Source organism: Scatophagus argus, chromosome 2 (genome assembly GCF_020382885.2).
Source record: "Scatophagus argus isolate fScaArg1 chromosome 2, fScaArg1.pri, whole genome shotgun sequence".
Taxonomy (NCBI): Eukaryota; Metazoa; Chordata; class Actinopteri; family Scatophagidae; genus Scatophagus; species Scatophagus argus.
The window spans coordinates 9,496,006-9,520,809 of NC_058494.1; the positions used below are offsets into that span (position 1 = coordinate 9,496,006).

The following is a 24,804-nucleotide window of genomic DNA, read 5'->3' on the forward strand; positions in this document are numbered from 1 at the left end:
GTGTGTGTGTGTGTGTGTGTGTGTGTGTGTGTGTGTGTGTGTGTGTGTGAGAGAGAGGGAATCCAGCAAGGGTTTAGAGCGACTGAGTAACACCAGCAGCTCCTTTCAGTCACAACAACAAGGCGTCACCGGAGGAGAGACCATGCTTCACTTTCAAAAAGAAAAGCCCTATCTAAATAAGACAGACTCTAAGTCTGCGAGCCTGAAAAATGGGCTCCATAGAGAATTTATTTGGACTCATGAATATAATAAATTGGGAAGTGTTCTCCTTGACCAGTGAGGCACTTGTCCCAGTATCTGCTGGATAGAATCAGGGGAGGAGGAAATATCGGGCTATATCTATCCTGGGACACTCTCCAAGGTAAGTGCTTGGGATCTGTGTGTGTGTGTGTGTGTGCGCACATGTGTGAAAGTGTCCGTGTATGTGTGTGCATGATGGGGTTACAAATAAGACAGAGAAGCAGATGGGTATATTTATACCTCCACTGATTAGCAGACAGGTTGCAGCTCCCGCAAACATGGTGGTTCAATGCAACAGAGGAAAAAGAAAAGACTGAGACTCTGCTTGGATTTTTTTGGGCTCCAGGAAGACCAAAACCACACCCAGGCAGTTCAGTTTGGGCAGAACCTGAAACTGCTGGCACTGACCACAGTACAAGTACAAGAAAAGCTCTGAATATACCACAGTGAACAACTGCAGACGAGAGTGAGAGATCAGACAAAAATACAGGATATCGGAAATCTGACGAGACAAAGGAAAGTCGTCATGCCAAGTTCAGGAGGAGCAGAGTGAGTGAAACAGCTGCATGTGTTCAGCATGTGTGTGTGTGTGTGGTGTGGGTATGCTTGAACCTACTGAAAAATATTTTATTGGCGTATTTTATCTGTATACATGTGTGTCTGATAAGACTGGTGCTACTTACGAACTGTGCAAATCAGAATTACATTAAACTCAAAGCCATTAATATTTTCATATGTTTACAGACTCGTATAGTTGCTACGTGCAGAGCCAAAGAGAGTCTAAATACAGCTCAGTGTCACATGAGGAAATAAGAGCCTGCGTATGAGAGTCATAATGTGTCTCTTGTTTGGTAGTCCAAAGGGAGAAGATTTCTCCACGGCCATCCTGAAGGAAAAACACAGACCTAACAGACTCGTTGTGGATGAGGCTCTCAATGAAGACAGCAGCATTGTCAGCCTGTCACAGGTCTGTGTGCATGGACCTGGGCATGGTGTAAATATACTGTTCTCTCAGTAATGTGTGTATTTCCACTAAGATTTGTGTGTGTGTGTGTGTGTGTGTGTGTGTCTTTAGAATAAGACAGAAGAGTTGCAGCTCTTCCGGGGGGACACAGTGGTGCTGAGGGGGAGGAAGCGTCGCCAAACTGTTTGCATTGTCCTGACTGACGACACCTGCAGGGATGAACGAATCCGCATGAATCGCGTGACGAGGAACAACCTGCGTGTACGGCTTGGTGACGTCATCAGGTATGGTCGATTGGTGGGTATTTAGGGGGCAGTTTACCCCCAAGTTAAATGTATAAATTTCTTTTCTTATTTGCAGTGCCATTTATCCGTTTAGATTGCTTTGGTGGGAGTTGCAGAGTTTTGAAGGTATCGGCCGTCGACACGTGTTTTCTTCAACATAATGGAACAAGATGGAAATTTGTTCGTGGTGCTCAAAACATTCAAAACAAAAAAAAGAAAAAAGAAAGAAAACTAAACATTTTGCTGCTGTAGATGTTTAAAGCTGAACAAATTCCAAATGCTGTACATGCAGTTAGGTAGTTTTGTCAGTATTGCACCATGTTCTATGAAGTCACCATATTTTTTCTGTCAAGTGAGAACCATGTATCTCTAAAGAGTCAACTTTTCATGAGCTCAGTAAAAACAAGCTGTTTTCAGCTTTGTGACAATGCGTTTTCCAGATAATCCGAGAAGGTTTTCAAATAGTTGATTTGAGTTAAGAGGTAGGAGAATTTTACAATTCAGAGACACACAGATTTCACTTGACAGGGTATGCAACTGGATAATGGACTTTCTGACCAACAGACCACAGTGTGTTAGATCAGGCCACACCTGCTCCACCACCATCACACTCAACACCGTTGCGCCACAAGGATATGTGCTGAGCCCATTCCTCTACTCCCTCTTCACCCACGACCGCAGATCTGTGTATGGATCCAACTCCATCATCAAGTTTGCGGACGACACCACGGTGATTGGTCTCATCAGCAACAACGATGAGACAGTCTACAGAGAAGAGGTACAGCACCGGGCCATATGGTGCACTGAAAATAACCTGCTCCTCAACACCAGCAAGACCAAGGAGCTCATTGTGGACTTCAGGAAGGAGAGAAGAGGCACACATGATCCCATACACATCAACAGGATGGCTGTCAAGCATGTCTCCAGCTTCAAGTTCCTGGGGACCCACATCTTGGAGGACCTGTCCTGGACCACCAACACCTCCAGCCTGGTCAAGAAAGCTCACCAGCACCTCTTCTTCCTGAGGACACTGAAGAAGAACCACCTGTTTTACCGATTGAGATCGTGATCGAGAGCATCCTAACAAATTGTGTCACAGTCTTGGTATGGAAACTGCTCTATCACGCAGCGGGTGGTGAAATCTGCCCAACACATCGCAGGAACTCCACTTCCAGCCATTCAGGACGTCCAGAAGAAACACTGTCTGCATCGAGCTCACAGCATTCTTAAAGATTCCTCCCACCCTGCCCATAGACTCAGGCAGGTGCTTCAAGAGCTTCTGGACCAGGATCAGCAGACTGAGGAATATCTTTGTCCGCAGAACTGTGTCCTTACTGAACTCTTGCTGAGCCCTACACACCACTTCACACTCCTCAACTTCTCATTCCTCCTCGGATCAAAGTCTGTACTCCACTGCCACTGAACCTCTGGACTGTTCTGCACACACACACATTACACTACACTAGTTTAGTAACCATAGGTAGCTACTGTCTATATTTATGCTTTTTTTAATGTCCATTTCACCTGTATTTTTGTACAGCATAACTTATCATCTGTGCATTTCCTCTTGTAAATTATGTCCATAGTTTCTGCCTATAGCCTACTACATTTAATGCACATATCCATCTGTATAATATGTTCATAGTACCCAATCTATAAATCACTGTAAATTATTCACATAATATATCATGTATGTACTGTTGATTTATTTATTATATCTGCACTTGCTACTTTTGCACTTCTGGCTAGATGCTAAACTGCATTTTGTTGCCATGTACTTGCACATGTGTAATGACAATAAAGTTGAATCTAATCTAATAAAAACTTAATCTGAAAAGTAACCAGTTACTAAAGCTTTAATCAAATGTAGTGGAGTAAAAAGTACATTGGTTTCTGAAATATAGTGGAGTAGGAGTATAAAGATGCATAAAATGACAATTTTCAAGTAGAAGTCTGATGAATTAGTACTGAAACACTTCAGTAAATGTTTTAGTTACATTCCACTACTGCCTGTATCTTTATGTTACATGTGAGGTTTAACAATATTACATGAAATAATCCAATAATTTCTGCCAGTGTCTGTGTCATCACAGTATTCACGCCTGCCCTGATATCAAGTATGGGAAAAAGATCCACATCCTCCCTATAGATGACACCATTGAGGGCCTGACAGGAAACCTCTTTGAGGTTTTTCTCAAACCGTATTTTCTGGAAGCGTACCGGCCCATACATAAAGGTACTGCGAAACCTCTGCCACTGATCACCAGTACAAAGTGCCACTCTGTCCAAAACCTGTTTTATCTAAGTATGTAACTACCAGCCTATTTTTGCCTGTTCATATTTTGCCAGATGACATCTTCTTGGTGAGGGGGAGCATGCGGGCAGTGGAGTTCAAGGTGATGGAAACCGAGCCGAGCCCTCACTGCATCGTTGCCCCGGAAACTGTCATCTACTGTGAGGGAGAGCCAATCAAAAGAGAGGTCTGTGACAGATTCATGAGCCTCTGGACCGTTTAATGTCAGTGTCAAGAGGCCAAATTCTTGAGACACTTAGCTAATATCAGCCAAAACTCCCAAGACAACAACATGCTAAATGCACTATTTCAGTAATGGAGAAGAAATGTACTGTATGTACTGCCAGGAAACATTTGGAACACATTCAAAATAGGAGAATTTCTGTCTACTGGCCTTAATACACTTAATTTTGCTTTTTTGTTTTTTTGACCTGAAAGTTCTATATACTGTAACCTAGGTAAGAATAGTGTATAGTAACTGTGGCACGGGCTTTTCTGAAATACTAGTGTGTAAATTATATTATTGAAGTTTTAATACACCTACCAGTGGTGCAAGAACACTACATATACTTCAGCCCTGTGCTGCTGAAGCCAGGCAGGACCAGTCATGGATTTGTACTGCTTACAATGCCATTAACCCTACCCTATAGACTTGTTTTGCCACTCAGTGTAAACCACATCCATGACTGAAAATAAACGTAACCAGATGGGATTTTGCATATTTCCCTGTGACAGGACGAGGAGGAGAGTCTTAATGATATAGGCTACGACGACATCGGAGGCTGCCGGAAGCAGCTGGCTCAGATCAAAGAGATGGTGGAGCTTCCTCTCAGACACCCCGGTCTCTTCAAAGCTATAGGAGTCAAGGTGTCATTCATCATACACACATAAACCCTGATCACATTCACTCATATCTCTGCTTAGGCATCCCTCTTTTCATGGCTCAGTGTGTTCTCTCTTTCTGTCTCTCAGCCCCCCAGAGGGATCCTGCTGTACGGCCCTGCAGGCACAGGGAAGACCCTGGTGGCCCGAGCTGTAGCCAACGAAACTGGAGCCTTCTTCTTTCTCATCAATGGTAAGTCTTTTTTTTCTTTGTCATTGTTCACATAGTGACACGTAGCTGAGGAAGAAAACAACCAGATGTAGCAGTGTAAAACTTTAAAAATAAAGTATGTAGCTGACTGTAAATTCTTATTTACTCACTGGTTTTCTTGTTTGTAGATCTGAGTAGGAGAAAATGTGTTTTACATGCTCTGCATTATTCTGTGGAGGTCCTGAGATCATGAGTAAGCTGGCAGGCGAGTCAGAGAGCAACCTAAGAAAGGCTTTTGAGGAGGCGGAGAAAAACGCTCCGGCCATCATCTTTATTGATGAGCTGGATGCCATCGCTCCCAAGAGAGAGAAGGTAAACAATATAGAGAACAAGTAGAAAATGTTTCTTGTTTCTGCTGTATAGGGTCAATGTAACTTTGTGTGTGTGTGTGTGTCTGCAGACCCATGGTGAAGTGGAGAGGCGTATAGTCTCCCAGCTGTTGACCCTGATGGATGGCCTGAAGCAAAGAGCTCATGTGGTTGTCATGGCAGCCACAAACCGACCAAACAGCGTGGACTCTGCTCTGAGACGCTTTGGTCAGGACACTCACAGATACACACAGACTCACAAATGCACAGACACGCATACATATAGATTTACATGTATGGTGTTGTCTCCGTTCAGGCAGGTTTGACCGGGAGATTGACATTGGAATCCCGGATTCGACTGGCAGATTGGAAATCCTGCAGATTCACACCAAAAACATGAAACTATCTGACGATGTTGACCTGGAGAAGGTGAGAAAGTGCAGTAACCCAATTCCAATGGACATAAAAACATAATAATAAAGCAGAAACAATTAGTTGATCAGACAATAATTAGCCGGCAACCACTAATGAAAAACAGCAAACTGTTTAAATCATTTTTAAGCATAAACATCAAACATTACAACAAGGATTTGCTGATTTTCTTGGTCTTATTAAACATCTTTGTTAAAAAACAAGAATTTTGAAGACATCACCTTGGTTTTTGAGACATTCTATTAAGGATTCATTTTTGTGCATCGATGAAAACTGCTCATTGACGTGTTCTGCAATATGCGCATATTACAGGATGAGCATTTAAACTAAAATATCAATGTTGCTTCAGTGATCAATGAGTCATTTACCATATCTCAGATCGCCACAGAGACCCACGGTCACGTGGGCGCCGATCTGGCTGCTCTGTGCTCAGAAGCTGCTCTGCAAGCTATCCGCAAGAAGATGACCCTCATAGACCTGGAAGACGAATCCATTGACGCTGACCTGCTCAACTCCTTGGCTGTCACCATGGATGACTTCCAAGTATGCACACATACATGCAAACGAATAATACAGATTTTGGGTCTTCCAGGATGCACTCTCTGTTTGTGTATTAGTCCCTCAAAGTACAACTGTCACCATCATGTCCTCCCTCAGTGGGCGCTGAGTCAGAGCAACCCATCCGCTCTGAGAGAGACCATTGCAGAGGTGCCTCAGGTGAACTGGCAGGACATCGGAGGACTAGACGAGGTCAAGAGAGAACTTCAAGAGCTTGTCCAGGTGAAAGAACCACTCAGACACTCAGGTCACCAGACTCACATACTACACATGCCTGCCAACACGAATCCCATCTACAATCCATCTTTATCTCATTCTTCTCAGTACCCTGTTGAGTATCCAGACAAGTTCCTCAAGTTTGGTATGACTCCATCCCGTGGGGTGCTGTTCTATGGCCCTCCTGGCTGTGGTAAGACCCTACTAGCTAAGGCCATCGCCAATGAGTGCCAAGCAAACTTTGTCTCCATCAAAGGTCCTGAGATGCTCACCATGTGGTTTGGAGAATCAGAGGCCAATGTCAGAGATGTGTTTGATAAGGTGAGGACAAAAACAAAATAATAAATCATGGCGGGACAAACACTTGTATCTCCTATGTGTCGCACTGTAACCTTGCTGACCTCCTGGCCTCTTCTTTGCCTACAGGCCAGACAGGCAGCGCCCTGTATCTTGTTTTTCGATGAGCTAGACTCCATCGCCAAGTCCAGAGGTGGTGGAGCTGGGGATGCAGGTGGTGCAGCTGACAGAGTCATAAACCAGATACTCACTGAGATGGATGGCATGTCAGACAAAAAGAATGTTTTCATTATTGGTGCCACAAACAGGTGAACGTGTGGGAATTTGTATTATGATTGTCGTTTGAGAGGTCAGAACTCTGGAAGTGAAGATGAAAATCTTTACTGATTTTCCTCTCTCATTTTTTTTACCCATCACACCAGACCAGACATCATAGATGCTGCCATCCTGCGGCCGGGCCGTTTAGACCAGCTCATCTACATCCCGCTCCCAGACAAACCATCTCGCACAGCAATCCTAAAAGCTAACCTACGCAAGTCTCCCGTGGCGCAAGTTAGTGATACACACATAAATAGAGATTAATTTCTCTGTATAGAATTGTTTAGAGAAGACAGAACAGAAAATCTAAAGTCGGACTGTTGCTTTATGTACTGTAGGCATTGGCACTGGTGAATGATATCACAAGCGGTATCATAGCATACATGAAAGTCTAAATTATTTATTTATTATTATATACACTCTTATACCATGTCTTATTTTATGAGCTCAGTATTTGTTTTGCAATTAAAATCTTACTTTGCAAAACAATTGGTGCATTCAGCGGAAGTGAATGAAGTGGAGTAAAAACATGAAACTTACTCAAAACAAATACTACGAATAATGTCAGTCTTTAGGTGTCTGCCTCGTTCTCTTTCCTTTTACACCGTCTTTCTCTCCTTCCTGTAGGATGTGGATCTTGAATACCTGTCTGGCATCACAGAGGGCTTCTCCGGAGCTGACCTGACAGAGATCTGCCAGAGGGCTTGTAAGCTGGCCATTCGTGAGGCCATTGAGGCCGAGATCAAGGCTGAACGTCAGAGGCAGAACAGACCAGGCATCCCCATGGTCAGACTGCTACGGCTGTTTAAAACTGCATACTTGCCTATTTATATCATACTATACTATTACTATACTATAACATAAGGCTCTTAGGCTCTTCCTCTCCTTAACACAAGCACATGCTCCACTCCTCAAAGCAGTACCAGGCTGCGTGTGCTTGGTACAGGTAGAGAGTGTGGAAGATAGAAAAGTTCCCTAAAGGGCGGCTGTGTGTTTCATAACTCTCAGCCTTTGGACTGGGAACACACACCCATACAATATATTGTTTCCACATGAAGTCTTCATAATGTTTTTCTCTGTTTGCAGGATGAAGACTTTGATCCAGTTCCAGAGATCAGGAAAGACCACTTTGAAGAGGCAATGCGATATGCGCGCCGCTCTGTCAGTGACAATGACATCCGCAAATATGAAATGTTTGCTCAAACTCTGCAGCAGAGCCGAGGTTTTGGGAACTTCAGGTACACATATCCAAGTACTACACGTGTAACTACAAAAAATCTAGTCTCGATTTCTTTAAGAGACATTCCACTTTTTCCCACCTAGGTTCCCTTCTGCTACTGGTACCCAATCTGGAAGTCAGGGATCAGGTTCTGGATCAGGGAGGCCAAACCTGTACGGAGAAGAAAACAATGATGATCTCTATCACTGACACAAACTCACAGTTGAACAGCTGCACAAGGCTTTCTTCTTCCACTGCTGTGCTTGGCTTCCTGGGAGGAATGAAATCAGAGGAATAATAGGATTGGAAATGGCAAAATACAAAGGGAGACATGGAGGCATAACTGTAATGATAATTATAAGGAATCTTTTAAGACTTTAAAAAACACATGAAGTAACAGGAGCAATCAGATGAGAAAATGTCATAAACGCAATTTATATTTTAGTATTGAATTGTTTCAGTGTAAAACCAATACACTTGTAAAATACTGACAATGACATAAAAATAAATAAATGCGTCAACCATAATAACATCAAATCACTTCCCACACTGTAATCTGTTTACACGTGAGTATTCTTTAAGTTGTGAATGTGTGAATTTAAACATTTAATTTTTTTTTTTAATTTTTCATTTTTATGCCTCTGTGATCTCTTTGACAAGGTTTATCTTGGAGTCCTGAATGTATTTTTTGTATACGTTTCATTTAGGAGTACAGTTTAGAGTCTGATTGAATAAAATTGAGCCATTTTAATGTTATTAATAACACTGTGCTTTTCCTGCCATGACAAGTCAAAATATCTGTTATAAAAGGGCAGTTTGATTGAACAGAGTAAAATATGCATCATGCACTCACATTAAAAACTGAGCAATTATGGTGTCAAAACTAGATTTGACATTGACCACTACAAAACAGAACCACATCACAAAAATAATAAAGAAATATATTGTCTATCTCGTAATTCGCAGTCTCCATTTTACGGTTTGAGATATCAATAAACCCCAACACAAACAAACATCTTTTTCGCAATTAAACAAACTGACATGGTGAATATTAGGCCATCGTGGCCCCCTGGGTCTGGGGCACTGATGCAGTTATCCATATGGCAATATAGCCCTGATAGAAAATACTGAACTAAACTGCAGTGTTTGTATGGTTCACATAATGGTGTAATTAAAAACGAATCAGTAATTCTGTCGTTACAAATAACACCAGTCACCTGGCAGCGGAACCTTTGTCATTTGGCCATAGAGAAAGTATCTCTGACGGACTGCTCGGCTGTTTATTTCCGGTGAGAGGCGGAAGTAGAAGCAAGGGGCTTGTGGAGGTGACCGAATGGCATACAGCAAAATCTTTTTTAAAATAATAGAGTAACGCGACGCAGGAGCAAACAGAATATATTACGTTTAGCTTGTAGTGCACAAGCATCGTCGGTGCCATGGGAGCTCACCTGGTCAGACGGTATGTCACAGAGACAGACACCGAGCCGGACCCAGCGAGGAAATTTGAGTTCGACCCCCAATTTGGTTTTCCAGAGAGGAGTGAGAGAGGTATATTAGCCGTTATCAGCTCAAATAAATGTATAATTGCCTGCTAGCATTTGTAAACAGTTTGAATTGTAACCGATGACCATGCTAATCCAACTCAAACGTTAGTTAGCCGAGTTAGCTTTGTCCTAATGGTGGTAATACGCTGGTTAGCTTAACATCTAACGAGTGTCTGAGGAGTTGAGTGTTCAGGGAGCTGGTGCCCTGTTGTACTCCGTGCACCGCTTGGTAGGTGTATTTCCTTTCACCTGCTTGTTTGAACATGGGCTCCAACTAGTTCAAATGCATCCAGCATCATTGTACTGTAACATTGAAATTACATCGTCGGTGGCTATTTTACGCTGAATTTTGTTAGTGAGTGAGGTGCTTTTTCTAAAACCTCAATCTGTCAAAGCGTCTTGTGGATAAATTAAGATAAAAATTATTTCGACCTCAAGATGTTATTTTTTTTATTAACTAACTGTACTATTTTAATATAAAATCTGATCATGTGTTTAGAAAGAAATGTGTATTGTGTTTGCATTTTTAAACAATCATAATGTATGTATATTTATTTCCTTGCACTATCAAATGTTGTTCTAAAAAGCATAGCATCATATAATGCTGACAGTGCAGATACACTCGAGCATAAAAGCCATAGTTCACATGTATGTCTGTTGTTGTATCTGGCAAATGTTTTAAAATTTCTGCCCGGCACAGAGAAATTGTGATGTTGTCTAGCGACAAATCCTGGGTCACACCGATATAAATGCGACTGTGCCATGAAAAACAATATATAATGCCTAGTATTTGTATAGAAGAGTTAGAATATCTACAGAAGTCACATTAGTAGTTGTATTAGGATATTTATGAACCATATACAGTGCTTCTACCCTGAACAGGACTTGCATAACAGACACTGTGTTCAGCCACCCTTTAAGACTCCCTGAACCATGCATACCAACCATCAGGTGCTGGTACACTGAAAGATGAGCCTGAAAATATATAATAATATGAATATATGTATCCCTTTGCCAGAGATGGTAGCAACCCAGGAGCAGATGAACTTGGCCCAACTTCCTTTGGAGCAGAGGGACTACTGTGCCCATTACCTCCTGAAACTCATGAAGTGCAAGAGGGACAACTGGCCCAACTTCCTTGCCTGCAAGCATGAGAAACATGACTGGGACTACTGCGAACACCAGGAGTAAGTGTTTATGGTCAAGTTATAGTTGATAGATTTGAGTTTAGTCAGACTTTTGTGGGATTGACTCTTCATATTCAGTGATGTTCTTAATTGGTTTCATTTGAAAACCATTTGTTATGTGTAGAGGGACAGCTCAGGGGTAAGCTTCCTGCACTCAGCCGATTCATGGTGGGTTTACCAGTAAAACCATTGATACTGGATGATGTACAATACTGTTAGACTGTCAGATATATACATAGGTCCAAGCCGTATGTTATTTATCATTTTATTATTTTATAAGGACCTCAGCATGAGAATATTTGACTTAGTGGGTGGTGCCCTGGATACATGGGCCATGCATTTACACAGTTTGGACAATCAGATGAAGCCCCAGCTAGCTGTAAGCTGCCCTCACAGCACAGTACAATTTTTACAGAAAAAGCCTGTTTGAAATAATTTCTCTTCGCTATTGAGTGTTTGGGGTCTGTGTTAGCAGAGCACTGGAGCTTTCAGCTGTACCATACAAACTTCATCAGCAGATAAAAGTTGCTTAGTTGTGGTGGAATTGTAGATGTTCAAATTTCCATTTTTCTAAACATTTTAAGGACTTCTCATACATGTTGTTTTTAAAAGAGCTGCAAGATTGTGAAACCAAGTTAAGAATTTTCCCTTTTGAGGGTTAGGACTCCACAAAATCTCAACTGAGTTTCCAAATAACGGTGCATCTCAAAGATCAAATCACAGTCAACTTGTAAGGGCACTTGAGTATATTCATGATCTTTCGGAATAAACAACTGAACTACATCCCTGTCATAATGTGATACTTTACATCCGCCTCACCATTAGCAACCCACACTGTTTTTCTGTCTTCAGCTATGTGATGCGTATGAAGGAGTATGAGAGAGAGAGGAGGCTCCAGCTGAGGAAGAAGAGAATCGAGGCTAAGGCTGAAGCTGCATGATCAGTACATCCTTGCATACTTCCTCTCTGTATATATGTGCTATTGTTCACAATAAACAATACTGGTTAAGCTCTTCAATCCACTGTACAAATGTTTCTTACTCATGTCAAAGCATTCAGTGATCCTCTAAATGTCATCACCAAAATCATCTTTTGATGACTCTATTATCAGAAAATCTGAAATGACCACAAGTCTCCTACACCTTACCCTCGTTCAGAACACCAGTATTCCCCTACAGGTCTGACGGTCACAGCGCACCTGTTATACAAAACAGAACCCATTTTGTTTTTTTGTTTGTTTTTTTTTTTTTAATAAATTACTTCAGACATCAACAAAATTAAATGCTGTCACGGTTTCCAATATAGATTAATGGATATCAAAACTGAACAGTTTTATGTTTTATTGAATGTCACCAGATGCAGATTCAGCCCCGAAGCAACAGTATTAGTTGACAAAAGCACAATTGCGTATCTTGACAGTATGCATATACAGTGTAGTGCGTCATTCAGTATGCACTTTGAAGGAGAAGACTGCTCTGAGAATTCAAAATGCACATAAGTCAATTAATAAAAGTTTGTGGGCCATAAAAAAAATAGAGCCAGTGCAGTGTTTTGCAATTTCACTTAAAATGACAAGATTCGGACAGGAAGGTAACTCAGTTCCTGGGATAGAAGGTAAAAAAAAAAAAGATGGTGGTGGGGAGGGGGGTGTTAGATTATTTCAATCACTAAGTAGATCTGTAGATTTCAGAGAATGGAAAAATGGAGGGCACCCTCTCCGTTGGTGGGTGAAGAGGTGGGGGTGTACTCCATCCCTACAAGCAGGTAGAGCTGAAGGGGTGGGGGGAGCAGTCAAGTGGTCCTCTACAGAATGAAGGGCAGAATGGGTGAGCGTAGAGGTGGGTAGTCGCGGAACTCCTTCAGGTAGTTGCGGTGCTTCCCCTTGGCCCACACAGTCATCTGGATGAAACCCACCAAGGTGAAGAAGGCCACCGGCAGGCACTGGGTCATCAGGGTGAAGCCGAGCCAGGAGCCCAACTGCGAGAGGAAGAGGTGAGACATTACACACAGACTACAACCGAGAGGGCTGAGGCCACAAGGTTAACTAACACAACTTACACTCTACAATATGAATAACTGGACATGGACATGACTAGATGACAAGAATATCTTCAGGAGGTTAAAACTTCTAGCAGTGCAACACATATCATGCATTCTTTTCAGACTTATCAAGTAATCAATGCCATGTTCATGAGAAAACTTTTCAGCCAATGCTTGATGAATAAAAAATGTTACCTCATAGGTGTAGTTGGGGCAGGAAACCAGCACGAAGATCCAAGTGAAGGGGTTCTTGGTTGGATAGGGAATCTTCCTGGTCTTAGAGCCTGGATGAAGGAAGTAAAAGAAATTGCAAGTTTAATTCTTTATTTCATTATTATGGGTTTTTTTTGGTAAATCCATTTACTCCCATGTATTCCTATGTTTACATTTTATTTCAAAAACAAAAGTAAACATAGAGACTTTGTCAATGATCATCTTATTACAATACTCTGCCAAAACACGAGCAGTTTTATTTCATGAGAGATCGCTGTCAGCATTGGGTTGTGTTCCTCTTGCTAGTTTGAGGTAGGTGGGGCTTAGTTTGAAAGAAATGATGTCACATACTCCTTTTCAACAATCCGGATAGAGAAATATTTAGATTCGGGTCTCTTTTTTCAAACTTTAATCTTTGAATGTTGCTTGTTTAGTCATAGCTAGTAAGGTTGTAGAAAAACCACAACATACATACCGTACATTAGTGAATTATACAATACAAGTTATTTTGGACAAAACCAAGTCAAGTACCTATTGCAATTTAAAAAGCGTGTGTGTACCTGGTGGACGGAGGTTCCGAAGAGCAATGTGGATGGAAAAGTTGCCGATCTGACAGAACTAAGATAGGAAACATCACACAAGTGATTTGAGAATGTGTGGAGCAAAAGAGAATACAGAAATAAGTATCTTCTTTTTCTTTTCAAGCATCTTTTTCTTCTGACGATGACAAAGGGATAAAATTAATGGACAAAAATACTACCGTATTTAAATAATGTAAAACACATACATGTCAGTCAAAGTAATGTAAATGTGTGACAAATTATATAAAGTATCGCAGACAGAGAGATTCTTACCAAGAATATGATGAGGGCCAATCTGATTTGTTGCTCCCCGTAGACTGCAAAAAAGACACAGTTAACATGATAGAAATGAAGAAAAGGAACTATAACTGGTAAACATGAGTGCTGAGAGTATGGACATGTGCGTGCATGCATGCTCACTGGGTGGAGTGTACAACGGGTGGTTGATATAATAGGCCATCCATGCCGCAAAACCCCAGTAGAAAGTACAGTTCTGAAATGGAGAACATTGTCAGTGAGGTTTTATTGCGGTCGAGATACACTTTTTATTCCATGTAACCTACATCAGATCTTTGCACGTATTAATAAATGGCAAGACATGAAAGACTCTGAGCGGAGGAAAATATCTCACCTTAAAGATGTTGCGCAACGGCATTGTCCCATGAGAGAAGCGATGGACAAACAGCGTCTCCAGCAGCCTCTTAACGTAGTGGAAAGAGTGACACATACAGGCGAGACTGGAAAAAGCACAGACACTTTACATGGCACCCTTCCCACGAGAGCAGAGCACCGACAGTTTTGTCATCTTGTCCAAAAGCTCTATTTTAAAAGGGTCATTTCCACATTGATACATAAAGAGCATGGCATAAAGGAGTGGTTTGACATGTTTGACTTTTCGAGCTGAGAGTTAGAAAAGTGTCCACTCTCATATTTGTACAGTGAGCATGAAGTTATATCCAGCAGCAGATTAGCTTATCTTAGTTAAAAGACTGAAAACAGCAAGCCTTACTCTATCTCAAGCTACTTTACATTTCTAATCCACTACATTTAAGAGGTATTTATTGTACTTTTTACTAGACTATATTTGGCAGCTGTAGTAACTATTTACCAAGTCTGCACAAAGTCTGAATTCCTAACTCTGAATTAAAGTTTTATGACGCTTCATCAACACAATCCCAAATTAACTCTTAAATGTTCTTTTGTTTTGTATGAAGCACTAGAACTGTTTTTTCAGTTAGTGTTATTTTATTGGTTGAAAACTTCATTAAGTTACATAGTTTGCAAGTGAATGAATTCCTTCCTTTAGTAAAAGCAGTCTGGTCGGTATGTATCAATAACCGTTTCAGTCCCGGTAAGCAAAGCCTGCTTTAATGTCTGTTGCTTAGTGACAGGGGACAGTAAGTAGATCAGTCCGTGTGGTCCCCACCGGGTTTAAACAACACAATGATCATCACTGTGTTCATGTGAGAATGAATTCAGATGCAGTGGGTATGATCAACCAGAAGAGCTTGAAGAGCTCAGCAGGAAAGATCTGCCGTCTGTAGTTTCATATTTAATCCACAGACATGAGAGTGGTGTCAAGCTTCTCATCAAACCCTCAGTAAGAGAGCATTTTTCACAACATGTCAAACTATTACCTTAAGATTTTCTACTTTAAGAGGATACATTTGCCTACTGTGACCAAACCACTGGGGAACAGGAATAGTCTGCCTATTTGTGTATTTGTGTTGGAGACACTCACTGTACAACCCAGTGTTTACTGGTGGTAAAGTCATATTTAGGTGCGTAGATGAAGGGAACCCTGAAGTAGAACATCAGATAGATGACCAGAGGGCCGGTATACTCTGTGAGAAAGACCTGGGAGAAAAGAAAGTAAGACAGGATAAGTCAGAGCCTGACTGTTGAATTATTGATATAAAGTCTCGTTCATGTGTTAGGAAGTTAAATATATCATCTTCCCTGCACTTGTTCAGTCTCTCCTCTACCTGCCCCTCCTCCAACTCCCAGCAGAGCCAATCCAACAGTGAACTTCTCTACAGCAAATCATCAGGTTCACAAGGGAACTTCCGCCACACACACACACCCTTGTTACCCAGCAGGGAACCCAATATAGCTCTGCTTGATCCCACTTGTAGTCTGATGTATGTGGGCTTGTCAGGACTGTTGGACCTGGCTGACAGCATGACGTGTTCCCTTCTTTGGTCTGCTGCATGTCGTACTCACTGTGACCCAGCTGATCTGAGGTCCCAGGTCTCTGAAGTAGAAGGTTGCTGTGGTTCCCACAGGGAGATGCTGAAGGACATCTTCATCTTTCAGGGACTTCCCCTCTGAGACACACACACACATTTACTTCATAAATAAAAACTGCATTCAATTCGCTTTAAATAAAGAGATCGATCATACTTACTGGGGTCAAGGCGAATGGACTGTCTGGCTGGGTACCACTGAGGATCTGAAACAGACAGATATTTCACACATACCTTAAGATAGAACATAAAGTGAATACTTCTGCATGTGGCTAGAAGATTTTCTCAAACTTAAATCAAATTAATGGGGCTTTAGTCGCCTGCAGAGAGATGGCACTCACGGCTCTTGTGGAACATAGACTTGATCTCCCCAATGGTGGCATTTGGCTCGACCTACAAATAACACCACAATAAATAAGTGGAGGGACACATACACACGCACACAAAGGAACAGATAATCACCTTATTTTCCATTCATGATGGTGATTAATGGTAAATTTAGCTCTGGCTGTGCCCACACACCCCATGGACGTGGGGTATTCAACAGCTGGTATTAGGGTTTCAAAGAGCTTAAGTAGACACACACACACACATACATAACCACAGCGAAAGTATACGACCTTGTGCCAGGCTGCCAGCAATGCCCCAACTACTCCAAGTATAAACACAGTGACAACAAAACATAAACTTGAACAACACACTGGCAAGCCTGGACACACACAGTTTCAACAGGCAGAACAACAGAGCAATTAGCTTTATTTGTTTGACATAAGGCAGTTTACACACTATATACAGAAGACCCTAAGAAATATTGAGAAGTCCGTTATCTACAGGCAGCAACATGTGTGTGACATGACTTATTCTGAGTATTATTTGACCATTATTTGACCATTTTAAAATTCAGTTACGGAGTCAAAAATGAAACCATTCAAAGTGTTTTGCTAGAAGGCTGCAACACATCCCACTGTGAGATTAAGCTACTTTTAGTTTAGCTCTTTGAGGATGCAGCTCAAAGACTCTTTCAGTGGCTATGATCAGGTCGATCATTATGAAATTCAGTGTTAACATCATCATTTATAGTCTTTCAGTCACAATGGGCCACAGCTTTTGCTTTCAGTGCCGTACAATTTCCCAGCCTTTTGTTATCTCAAATAACAAAATATTCCATAGAGCTCTGTGCAGTGAGGTACACAGATTTTAATTTAGGAACACATGGCTGGTGTTCTACTGATCAGATCAGTAGTCAGTAGTGGCAACTACCCTGCGATGGCATATTGGTATTGCTTTTATTAATTACGTTTGCATTTTCTCGTAAAGCATGTTGGACTTCCCTAGCCCATGTACTCAATGAATAAAGACTGAGCGACTGCGCAGTTCACAAAACAGTTTGTTTAGATCCATAGATTCCTTTAACCATCTTTTTATGCAACCACTGAAATCCATTAATTTCAGAAGGTTATGAAAAGAAACGTTTTCAAACATGCTTCAGCGATAATATACTACTGTACTAGTTTTGAGTCACTGCAGATTACTTAACTGAAATGAAAGGAAACTGATAGATACAATATTGCATCAGAAAATTCCTTACTAGTACAAAAACATTAGCAATATGATCTGGACATTACATCATTATAGCACCTCCAACATCAGCATCACATTCCTCCTAAGCCTTTGACATTAATGACTTCATTGACAGGTTTCTCAGAACTTCTCAGCAGTAAGATGATATTTCCCTGCAAAGGGGGCTAAGATGCTTTAGTGAAACGTGTGGCATGCATTACAATATGCAACCACACTGTCTGAGCAAAAGTGTGATGAAGGAGGACAAGTGCAAGAGGAGTAAGTACATTTTTCTAGAAGTGTTGTTAAGCTCCATGTCGGTGAGCTCATGAGCCTTCACGTAGTTGTGTGAAACCCCAGATAGCACCAAACAAGATAATATAATCCATTAATGTTCATGTCTCTAACATGCAACCGCAAATTGCTATTAAGCCTTTAAACCTTAACCCAGGAAACCTGAGCCATAAGGACAAAGTTCACAGGCAGTTCAAGTAAATTTCAAAGGTAAAGAGTTTGGCTTTACTAACAACCCAAGGCCCAGACTTCTAATTCAGAGCCCAGACTTGTGTTCTGTTCTGTGTAAACAGTGTAGTGTAGATCATCTTAGCACTTCTGTTTCACAGAAAATGCCCAAACTGTTTCCTTTTTGTGGAATTTTAGTAAGCCTGGAACTTAGAGAGCTAGGATTTTCTTGACGGTCCTGCTCACATAACAGCGGTTTTGTCAGATTAAAGACTCGCTGTGATTATTACATTCTGTGATCTTTGTCCCACTGAAGCTCCTGACAGCTTGTGAATGACCCACTGGTCTGTGGAGGCCTGCTGACTTGGCTTCTGTTCACGTCACCCTGAGCACCACGGGCCATTTTCAGCAGGATGACATCACTGAGAAGCTACCTCCACATGACCCCTGCTGACCCCTGGTCTTTCTAGAGGCTTCATTCAATATCAAGAGTCTGTGCTCTGACCCACATATGTTACTAGACTACAGTTTTATTTCTAACTCAGTCTGTTAGATTAGCTCTGTTAACCTACTTTAGGAAACCAGTTCCCCCAGACATCCCTCTGTCCACATCCAAATCCATATCTGTCGTTTCTGTGAAGTCTCTTCTCCTATAGGTGTTAAGATGGCACATGCTATCACCATGGAAACTCTGCTAATCCGACAACAGGGCATAATCCGTCAAGGATTACACTTTATAATTCGTAGTCTTGAGGAGCAACCTTTGATAAGCCGAGTCTTCTCCGGCTGACAGACTAACACCACTGTAAACGTGGCTAAGGCAACCCTATACACCAACCCTCCTAATGCCTAACACAACAATAACAAAGTACAGGCCAAGTACAAATTACTGTAAATGCACCTGTTAAAACAATGGGCTTAAACGTCCCATTGAATTATATGTGGCTAATGCAACAGCGATATTCTTTAATCCTGACTATAACAAAACTTAACTCAGTCAAGTCAACATCCCAGCTGTTGTATTACATCTGTAAAAGAAACAGAGCTTCTCTGTGCTGGTCAAGACTGCTGGATGAAATTTTTGTGAGGTAACAATGTTTTGTTTTCAAACTACATTCTTTTTCTTAGTGTGCTGCTTTTCTTCTGCACCCACTGGATTTTATTCTTTGTTTTATTTTCTTTTATTCAAATACCTGATCCATCTTTGTTTCCCTTTTCATACAAATCCCTTCCTTTCCAAGAACACCTTCACATGTAAATACTTTTCTCTGTTGTATAGCTTTTTTTTTCCAAAGAAAATAAAATGGACTGAGCTCATCACCTGAAACAGAGCAGCAAGCAGGACAAAACTAAATAACAGTAAAGGACATAAAATGAGACAATCTAGAATGATTTTACATATACAGAGGTGAGGTTTATTGCTGTATTTTCTGAAGTCTTGAAAGTGAGAAGTATATACAATATATGTAAGTGTATACAATTTTCCCTGGATTTTTTTTTTATAATATCATGAATATCACTGTTGATATTTAAAGGATGATGTAATACTACAAATGACATAATATCACGAACATTACAGAGGAACACATCTGATACAAACTTGTTCTGTGCAGGAGATGTTCAGGGACACTGCTCATAAACACATCTGCAGTTTTGAGTCCATAGGTTGTGGTGGTGTTGCAATGCCTTCTGATGTAAAGTGAACTATACATAGTGTTATGATGACCTAAACACTGATCTCAGAGCTGAATCAGCAGCTCTCCAACCCTTGTGAACTTCACAAAGGTTGGATGTGTTGGAGGTCCGTCTTATTGGTTTGCACAGTTATACAGTTGTTCCTGATATACTGTCCACCTCTTGTATTCACGTGCCAAAATGTCCTTCCTTAACCAGACGACTGAAGTCTGCAGTGTTACGTCGCATGTATAAAGGCGGTTACAGTGCGTGTCTCATTTAGACAGCGAGGAAAACACACCCACTGACTGAGGACTACAGCTACAGTAGCGCAACAGCGTTCTAGAAAACACCTGACTCGCATACACAAAGATATTTTACTGGAGCACATTGGAACACATACTGCACCTGTTGCATTTAAACAACAGACACAGACAGACACAAGCACAACAGGCACAAATACAATTAAATGTGCACATACAGTGTTTAAGAAGACATTTTTGCAGAGCTGAAGTTATAAAAGTATAATTAAACTTCAACATCATGATGAAAACTGTTACAAATTAATTCAAAAAATAAGTTCTCACCTTGTCCAGGAAGCAGAGCTTGTCCTTGGTTTTGGCATCCAGTATCTCCACCTCAAAGAAAACAACAGCCTTTTTAGCTTTTTTAGCAGGTTTGCGTTTGACCGGGGTTGGAGCTGGCACCAGGGCAGTCGCTCCCCCGTTTGCCTGCTTTTTACTACCAGTGGCCTCTAGTGCTAGGGTATCCATGTCCACAAGCCTCCTCCTGCACTCAGTTTATTCCCTTCTTCCCCTCGCTCTTCCCCTTGGTTCTCGTCAATCTTCCCAACTGCCTGTCCAAGATCCACACCAAACCATAGAGGAAAGGGACAGCCCTCAGCTGTGGAAATAAATCTGTCTCTCCCCTCCCTCATTTTCCTCTCTTGTAAGTCTCTCTCTATCCCTCCCTCTTTACCCCACTCTCATTGCTTCACTTCTGGCGCGCTTCTTTATTTAACTTCGAGCCGACCCCTGGAGCGCGGACATATGCCACATGTGTGTGCACAGTTGCATACACAGGAATGCCCGGTATCCCCCTGGCAGACCGTCTACAGTATATCATGTGTATACATCTCATGAGGGAAACTTCTAGAGCAGAGGAAGCTATGTTTCAGAGCCGCAGTGACTTGGTTTTGAAACCTAATCCCTAAAAGGGGACACCTGATGATCCCTGACACCTCTCACCTCCTGGATAATTGGGAAGACGGAGGAGAGGTATTATGACAAACAGCACTCCCTCTTTCCTAGTCTGACCCCATCTCTTCCTCTCACCTGCTAAATATAAACACCCATTGCTAACTCTGCGTAACTGGCCCTGTCCCTGCAGGCCACACAACCAAATTGTACATCCAGAGCTCTCAGTCACTCACACGGACAGTCTCCCTCTCCTGCCACCAAGGGGTGATAATACTCCAAAACTCTGAGGGATTAGCCAGGGCGTTCCTCTTAGTGCAACCAATCCCTCCTGTCTCTAATGACCAACAGTTGGGATGCAGTTTCCCTAATGAATGACATAAAGTCACAAATGGTAACACGGACGTTTAGGCCCAGACGTGTGTTCTATTCATGGATTTGAATGCAAGAACAGTAATGGTAGTTATGAAACATTTTATGGCCAAAGATTTGGATGTTGCTCACATCAAAAATTATCGGTCTAAACAAAATTAAGAGTCAAAAGGTTCTGCCAATTTATGTGTTTTCATGATGCTTTAATTTACTGTGGTCATATGAAATTACTGAAAACTAACATGAAAACTCAATAAAAAGCAACACGGTGGGGCTGTCTTTCTAATTTGGTTTTATGGACTTCGATGGATGCAAATTTTACCCGTTTTGGCTTTATCTTTCCTTATTTTGTTATTTCAAATGGTTCGTAATTATTTTTTTTAATTTCAATTTTACAAAGCAACTTGCCTTTCTAAAAAATCATACTGTGTTTATTTTTTTTTTTTAATTTATTTATCGAGCTGCCCTTTAGTGTATACATTAAAACATTCACCTATTCCCAAGTCAAGCAGGACACAACACTGGTTGAGATTTCAGGAAATCCACCCATCTCAGTTTCCTGTGTGCCAGGCATACCCACTGCCACTGCACCCCCCTCACTTCTATAATAAGCCTCTGTCTGGCAGTGACAGTCTGTCCTGGTAATGCACTCTGGGGTGAGGGTGCAGCAGGGAGAAGTAGGCTTTCATTGCTCGTGAGGGGAGACTGCCTGTTTTCTGCTGGTTTTATCTTGATCGCAAGGTAGGAGACCATAACAGACCTCGATAATCTGGGACTGTTTCTTTGCTCGACAAGTTTTTTATGTACATAGCACTGGATACTGATATTCTGTGTGTCCAAGCAAGACAGATCACTGTGAAGGCGATGAAGCTCTTTAGTGCTATCTGCTGCAAATGCAACGAAACTATGATTAAACTGATTTGATTTATCTCACTTATCTATAAAATATTGTGTGATACTGCAACCAAAAGAATGTGCCAATTAAATTTCTTTTAAATATATTTAAAGAATACACAGAAAAAAATCTACTCAAAAAGCATGCATTTGCACTAGTATGAGAATTCAGTCACAGTCCACACCCAGCAGTGATCACATGAATCACATGAATGTGATCACTGCTGGCACACCTGTTGTAGCTAATGCTTTAATAATGCCTATTTATTTTTCAATTATTTAGTGTTGCTGGCCACATACACATAAACTTAAACCAAAGTATATTGCAACTGCAAAACTTTGTACCACAGCCACATGTCATATTATGAACTGCTAACAAAAACTGTAACTTCCATCCTATTTTGGGACAGTTGCAAATTCTGAGGCTAATAACAGAAAAATAGCAGCCATTGGTGTTGATCTGTGTGTAAAGTCCACAACTTCAGCAAACACGTGGATAACTTGTCAGTTTTATTTCGATAGTTAACCTTCAGACTCTCTGGTGTCACATATTTTACTGTAATACTGAACACACTAGTTCTGATTCTCACTACCCTTCTCACTGATTCTCATATGGTGACTTCATACATACTTTAAATCTTCAGGCTTGTGCTCTTCAAATGCAGTAAAGGTAAATGGCCATGAGTAACAGAGTTCAGAAGATGGCCATTAAAGGTGAGCAGATCAATCAGGGGTCACAGGAGGGGCCTGTGACTGACACACTGGCCAGTCCAGATAGAACATGCTGACTGAACCACTGAATAATAAATGGTACACGAAGAGTTGTCAGGAAAATCCTTCACATATTAATCACATATTTACTATTTCAAAATGTTTAGCTCTATTAGAAAACAGTGAAATTTGCTGTGCTTTTATTAGCCACATTTTTCATGATTTTCATGTTGCTTCGCCCCTCGTAGGCTGCAAAAGCAACATCTGTCAAGTGAAAGAAGGGGAACTGGAGCAGCCACTGGTTGGGTCTGTTTCTGTCAGACTGCCTCAAATCCTGTCTGATGAGTTTTTCGTTGTTAACACTGTGTGTGTGTGTATATCTATATAGATATATATATATAGATATGTGTACACACACACACCTATGAAACAGATAGTTCCAACATCTTTCTGTTTTTTTTCCCTTTTAGGCGAGTCACAAATCACATCCAAGTCATGAAGGTTAAGGGCTGACACTGTGCTCTTCACTGTTCACCTGCATTATTGGGTAATAAGATAAGTAGCGTCATGAGCCTATCCAGCCAGAAAAGGCGATAAGGACAGGTTTTACCCTACACAGAAGGCTCGGTGCTTAAACTGCAGAGACCCTCATCTCTGTTCTAAAAAACTTACGTTACGGTACTAGCCAACACATTCATTTCGGTGCTCAAGAGGCCACAAATCCCCGGTCATAGCTACCAGCTACTATAGCTACCCATGACAGGCGCTGTCGCAGCAGCATGTGATCCTCACTGCTTTTGTTTAAAGCTCTGAACTTGACTGTTACAGTGGAATTTAGTCTCATAAAAATCACAGGCAAATTCCGAATTGTTTTGACCAATTAAATCCTGCTCCCATAACGCGCCCCATTGATGGTTTCCAGTTTCATAGGGACTACTTACCTCGTAGTGCTTCATCTTGGCAGCGGGCACCGCGTTTCTTAATATCCCAGATGAGTGACAGAACCGCGTCCAATCAGCAGAGTAATATGCAATTGATGAGGTCACCGTGGGCGGACCATATGGCCGTTCGAAGCCAATCAAAACGGACGGTATTCAACCGAACGAGTCCATACTATCAGCAGTGTAGCCAATGAGATTTGAGCAGACGGACAGGTCACCGCTATGCTAACGTAATTGGATTTGAACATTGAGTAGGCGGTTTTGCTCATGACTTTGCTCCTGTACTGGCTGTGGTGGCAGCTTCGTCTGTCAGTGCACATGCCTACTGGCGGACCAGTAAGCATCATAGATGTGGAGTGAGCATGTATATATATGGTGTCTTTTCCCAGCTCTATTTCCAAGTTAAATGTCACCATATTATATATCCGCTTCTTTTTGCAATTTCTCTTTCTCAATTTTATGTTAAAACATTATTTAATTGTAATTCTTTTTTTTCTTTTTTTTTTTGCACAGTTGTGCGTCTTATGTTTCAACATTAGCTCTCTCTCGTTTAAGTGTATTTCAATGTCCAATGTGTTCTCTAGACTTAAATAAAGTTTGCTATTTGACTGGTATGTTGTCACTTGGTAACCTCAAACCAAAGCCATTTACTTCAAAATAATATTCTTGTACTTGTGCAATGTGAACACACATTTTAAAGAATGTCAATTTGGACACAACACCAACATAAAATTATGTATTTCCATACAAGTTCTCTAGATAAGCCTCACCTGTGCATGTTATCTCCAAAGGTACTATAATTGTAACCCAGATATTCTTAAATAAACAGGCCTGTACATTGTAGCTAGTTTGAATTCACACCCTTAATGTACATTATATAAAAGCAAACAACATATCTAGGATGGCATTTATAAAAGAATTTTGTTCTAAGCTCCACATTAAAGTATCTGTGATTTGGGTG

The 24,804-nt window shown here is 41.3% G+C and overlaps 3 protein-coding genes across 6 annotated transcripts; 2 read left to right on the plus strand and 1 right to left on the minus strand.

The window, feature by feature from the left end:
- The first annotated feature begins 43 nt into the window (after positions 1–43).
- zgc:136908 (Transitional endoplasmic reticulum ATPase) lies at positions 44–9,105 on the plus strand. 3 transcript variants are annotated; one of them, XM_046407220.1, is made up of 18 exons: positions 44–361; positions 1,096–1,207; positions 1,316–1,488; positions 3,582–3,724; positions 3,838–3,968; positions 4,517–4,648; positions 4,754–4,856; positions 5,053–5,186; positions 5,275–5,410; positions 5,499–5,611; positions 5,993–6,157; positions 6,272–6,394; positions 6,497–6,709; positions 6,815–6,993; positions 7,108–7,237; positions 7,631–7,789; positions 8,090–8,241; positions 8,327–9,105. In XM_046407220.1, exons 3-18 carry the CDS (start codon positions 1,436–1,438, stop codon positions 8,430–8,432), a joined length of 2,172 nt encoding a protein of 723 aa, XP_046263176.1. In that variant the 5' UTR covers positions 44–361; positions 1,096–1,207; positions 1,316–1,435; the 3' UTR covers positions 8,433–9,105. The 3 variants fall into 3 exon arrangements, with proteins under 3 accessions (XP_046263176.1, XP_046263175.1, XP_046263179.1); XM_046407219.1 differs by lacking the exon at positions 44–361 and adding an exon at positions 404–789; XM_046407223.1 differs by lacking the exons at positions 44–361; positions 1,096–1,207 and having other exon boundaries at positions 1,348–1,501.
- A 379-nt stretch (positions 9,106–9,484) lies between these two features.
- ndufb7 (NADH:ubiquinone oxidoreductase subunit B7) lies at positions 9,485–11,971 on the plus strand. Its single transcript, XM_046407271.1, has 3 exons — positions 9,485–9,770; positions 10,785–10,953; positions 11,806–11,971. Exons 1-3 carry the CDS (start codon positions 9,659–9,661, stop codon positions 11,891–11,893), a joined length of 369 nt encoding a protein of 122 aa, XP_046263227.1. The 5' UTR covers positions 9,485–9,658; the 3' UTR covers positions 11,894–11,971.
- A 305-nt stretch (positions 11,972–12,276) lies between these two features.
- On the minus strand, positions 12,277–23,948 carry tecrb (trans-2,3-enoyl-CoA reductase b). Of its 2 annotated transcripts, XM_046407259.1 has the most exons (12): positions 23,844–23,948; positions 20,317–20,367; positions 16,375–16,426; positions 16,195–16,239; positions 16,011–16,114; positions 15,529–15,644; positions 14,419–14,524; positions 14,208–14,280; positions 14,061–14,104; positions 13,767–13,824; positions 13,189–13,277; positions 12,277–12,930 (listed from the first exon to the last, which is right to left on the minus strand). In XM_046407259.1, the coding sequence occupies exons 1-12, from the start codon at positions 23,856–23,858 to the stop codon at positions 12,757–12,759; spliced, it is 927 nt and encodes a 308-aa protein (XP_046263215.1). In that variant the 5' UTR covers positions 23,859–23,948; the 3' UTR covers positions 12,277–12,756. The 2 variants fall into 2 exon arrangements, with proteins under 2 accessions (XP_046263215.1, XP_046263204.1); XM_046407248.1 differs by lacking the exon at positions 23,844–23,948 and having other exon boundaries at positions 20,317–20,627.
- Positions 23,949–24,804: the final 856 nt, after the last annotated feature.

Excerpts from the sequence above, each read along its gene's own strand:
- zgc:136908 (XM_046407219.1), top strand. The coding sequence starts at position 767 with ATGCCAAGTTCAGGAGGAGCAGA. Across the intron at positions 6,158-6,271 it reads TCACCATGGATGACTTCCAA|TGGGCGCTGAGTCAGAGCAA; the intron begins GTATGCACACAT and ends GTCCTCCCTCAG. Across the intron at positions 6,395-6,496 it reads AACTTCAAGAGCTTGTCCAG|TACCCTGTTGAGTATCCAGA; the intron begins GTGAAAGAACCA and ends CATTCTTCTCAG.
- ndufb7 (XM_046407271.1), top strand. The coding sequence starts at position 9,659 with ATGGGAGCTCACCTGGTCAGACGGTATGTCACAGAGACAGACACCGAG. Across the intron at positions 9,771-10,784 it reads TCCAGAGAGGAGTGAGAGAG|AGATGGTAGCAACCCAGGAG; the intron begins GTATATTAGCCG and ends TCCCTTTGCCAG. Across the intron at positions 10,954-11,805 it reads GACTACTGCGAACACCAGGA|CTATGTGATGCGTATGAAGG; the intron begins GTAAGTGTTTAT and ends TTCTGTCTTCAG.
- tecrb (XM_046407248.1), bottom strand. The coding sequence starts at position 20,502 with ATGGATACCCTAGCACTAGAGGCCACTGGTAGTAAAAAGCAGGCAAAC. Across the intron at positions 16,427-20,316 it reads AGCTCTGCTTCCTGGACAAG|GTCGAGCCAAATGCCACCAT; the intron begins GTGAGAACTTAT and ends TGTTATTTGTAG. Across the intron at positions 14,281-14,418 it reads CGTTGCGCAACATCTTTAAG|AACTGTACTTTCTACTGGGG; the intron begins GTGAGATATTTT and ends TCTCCATTTCAG.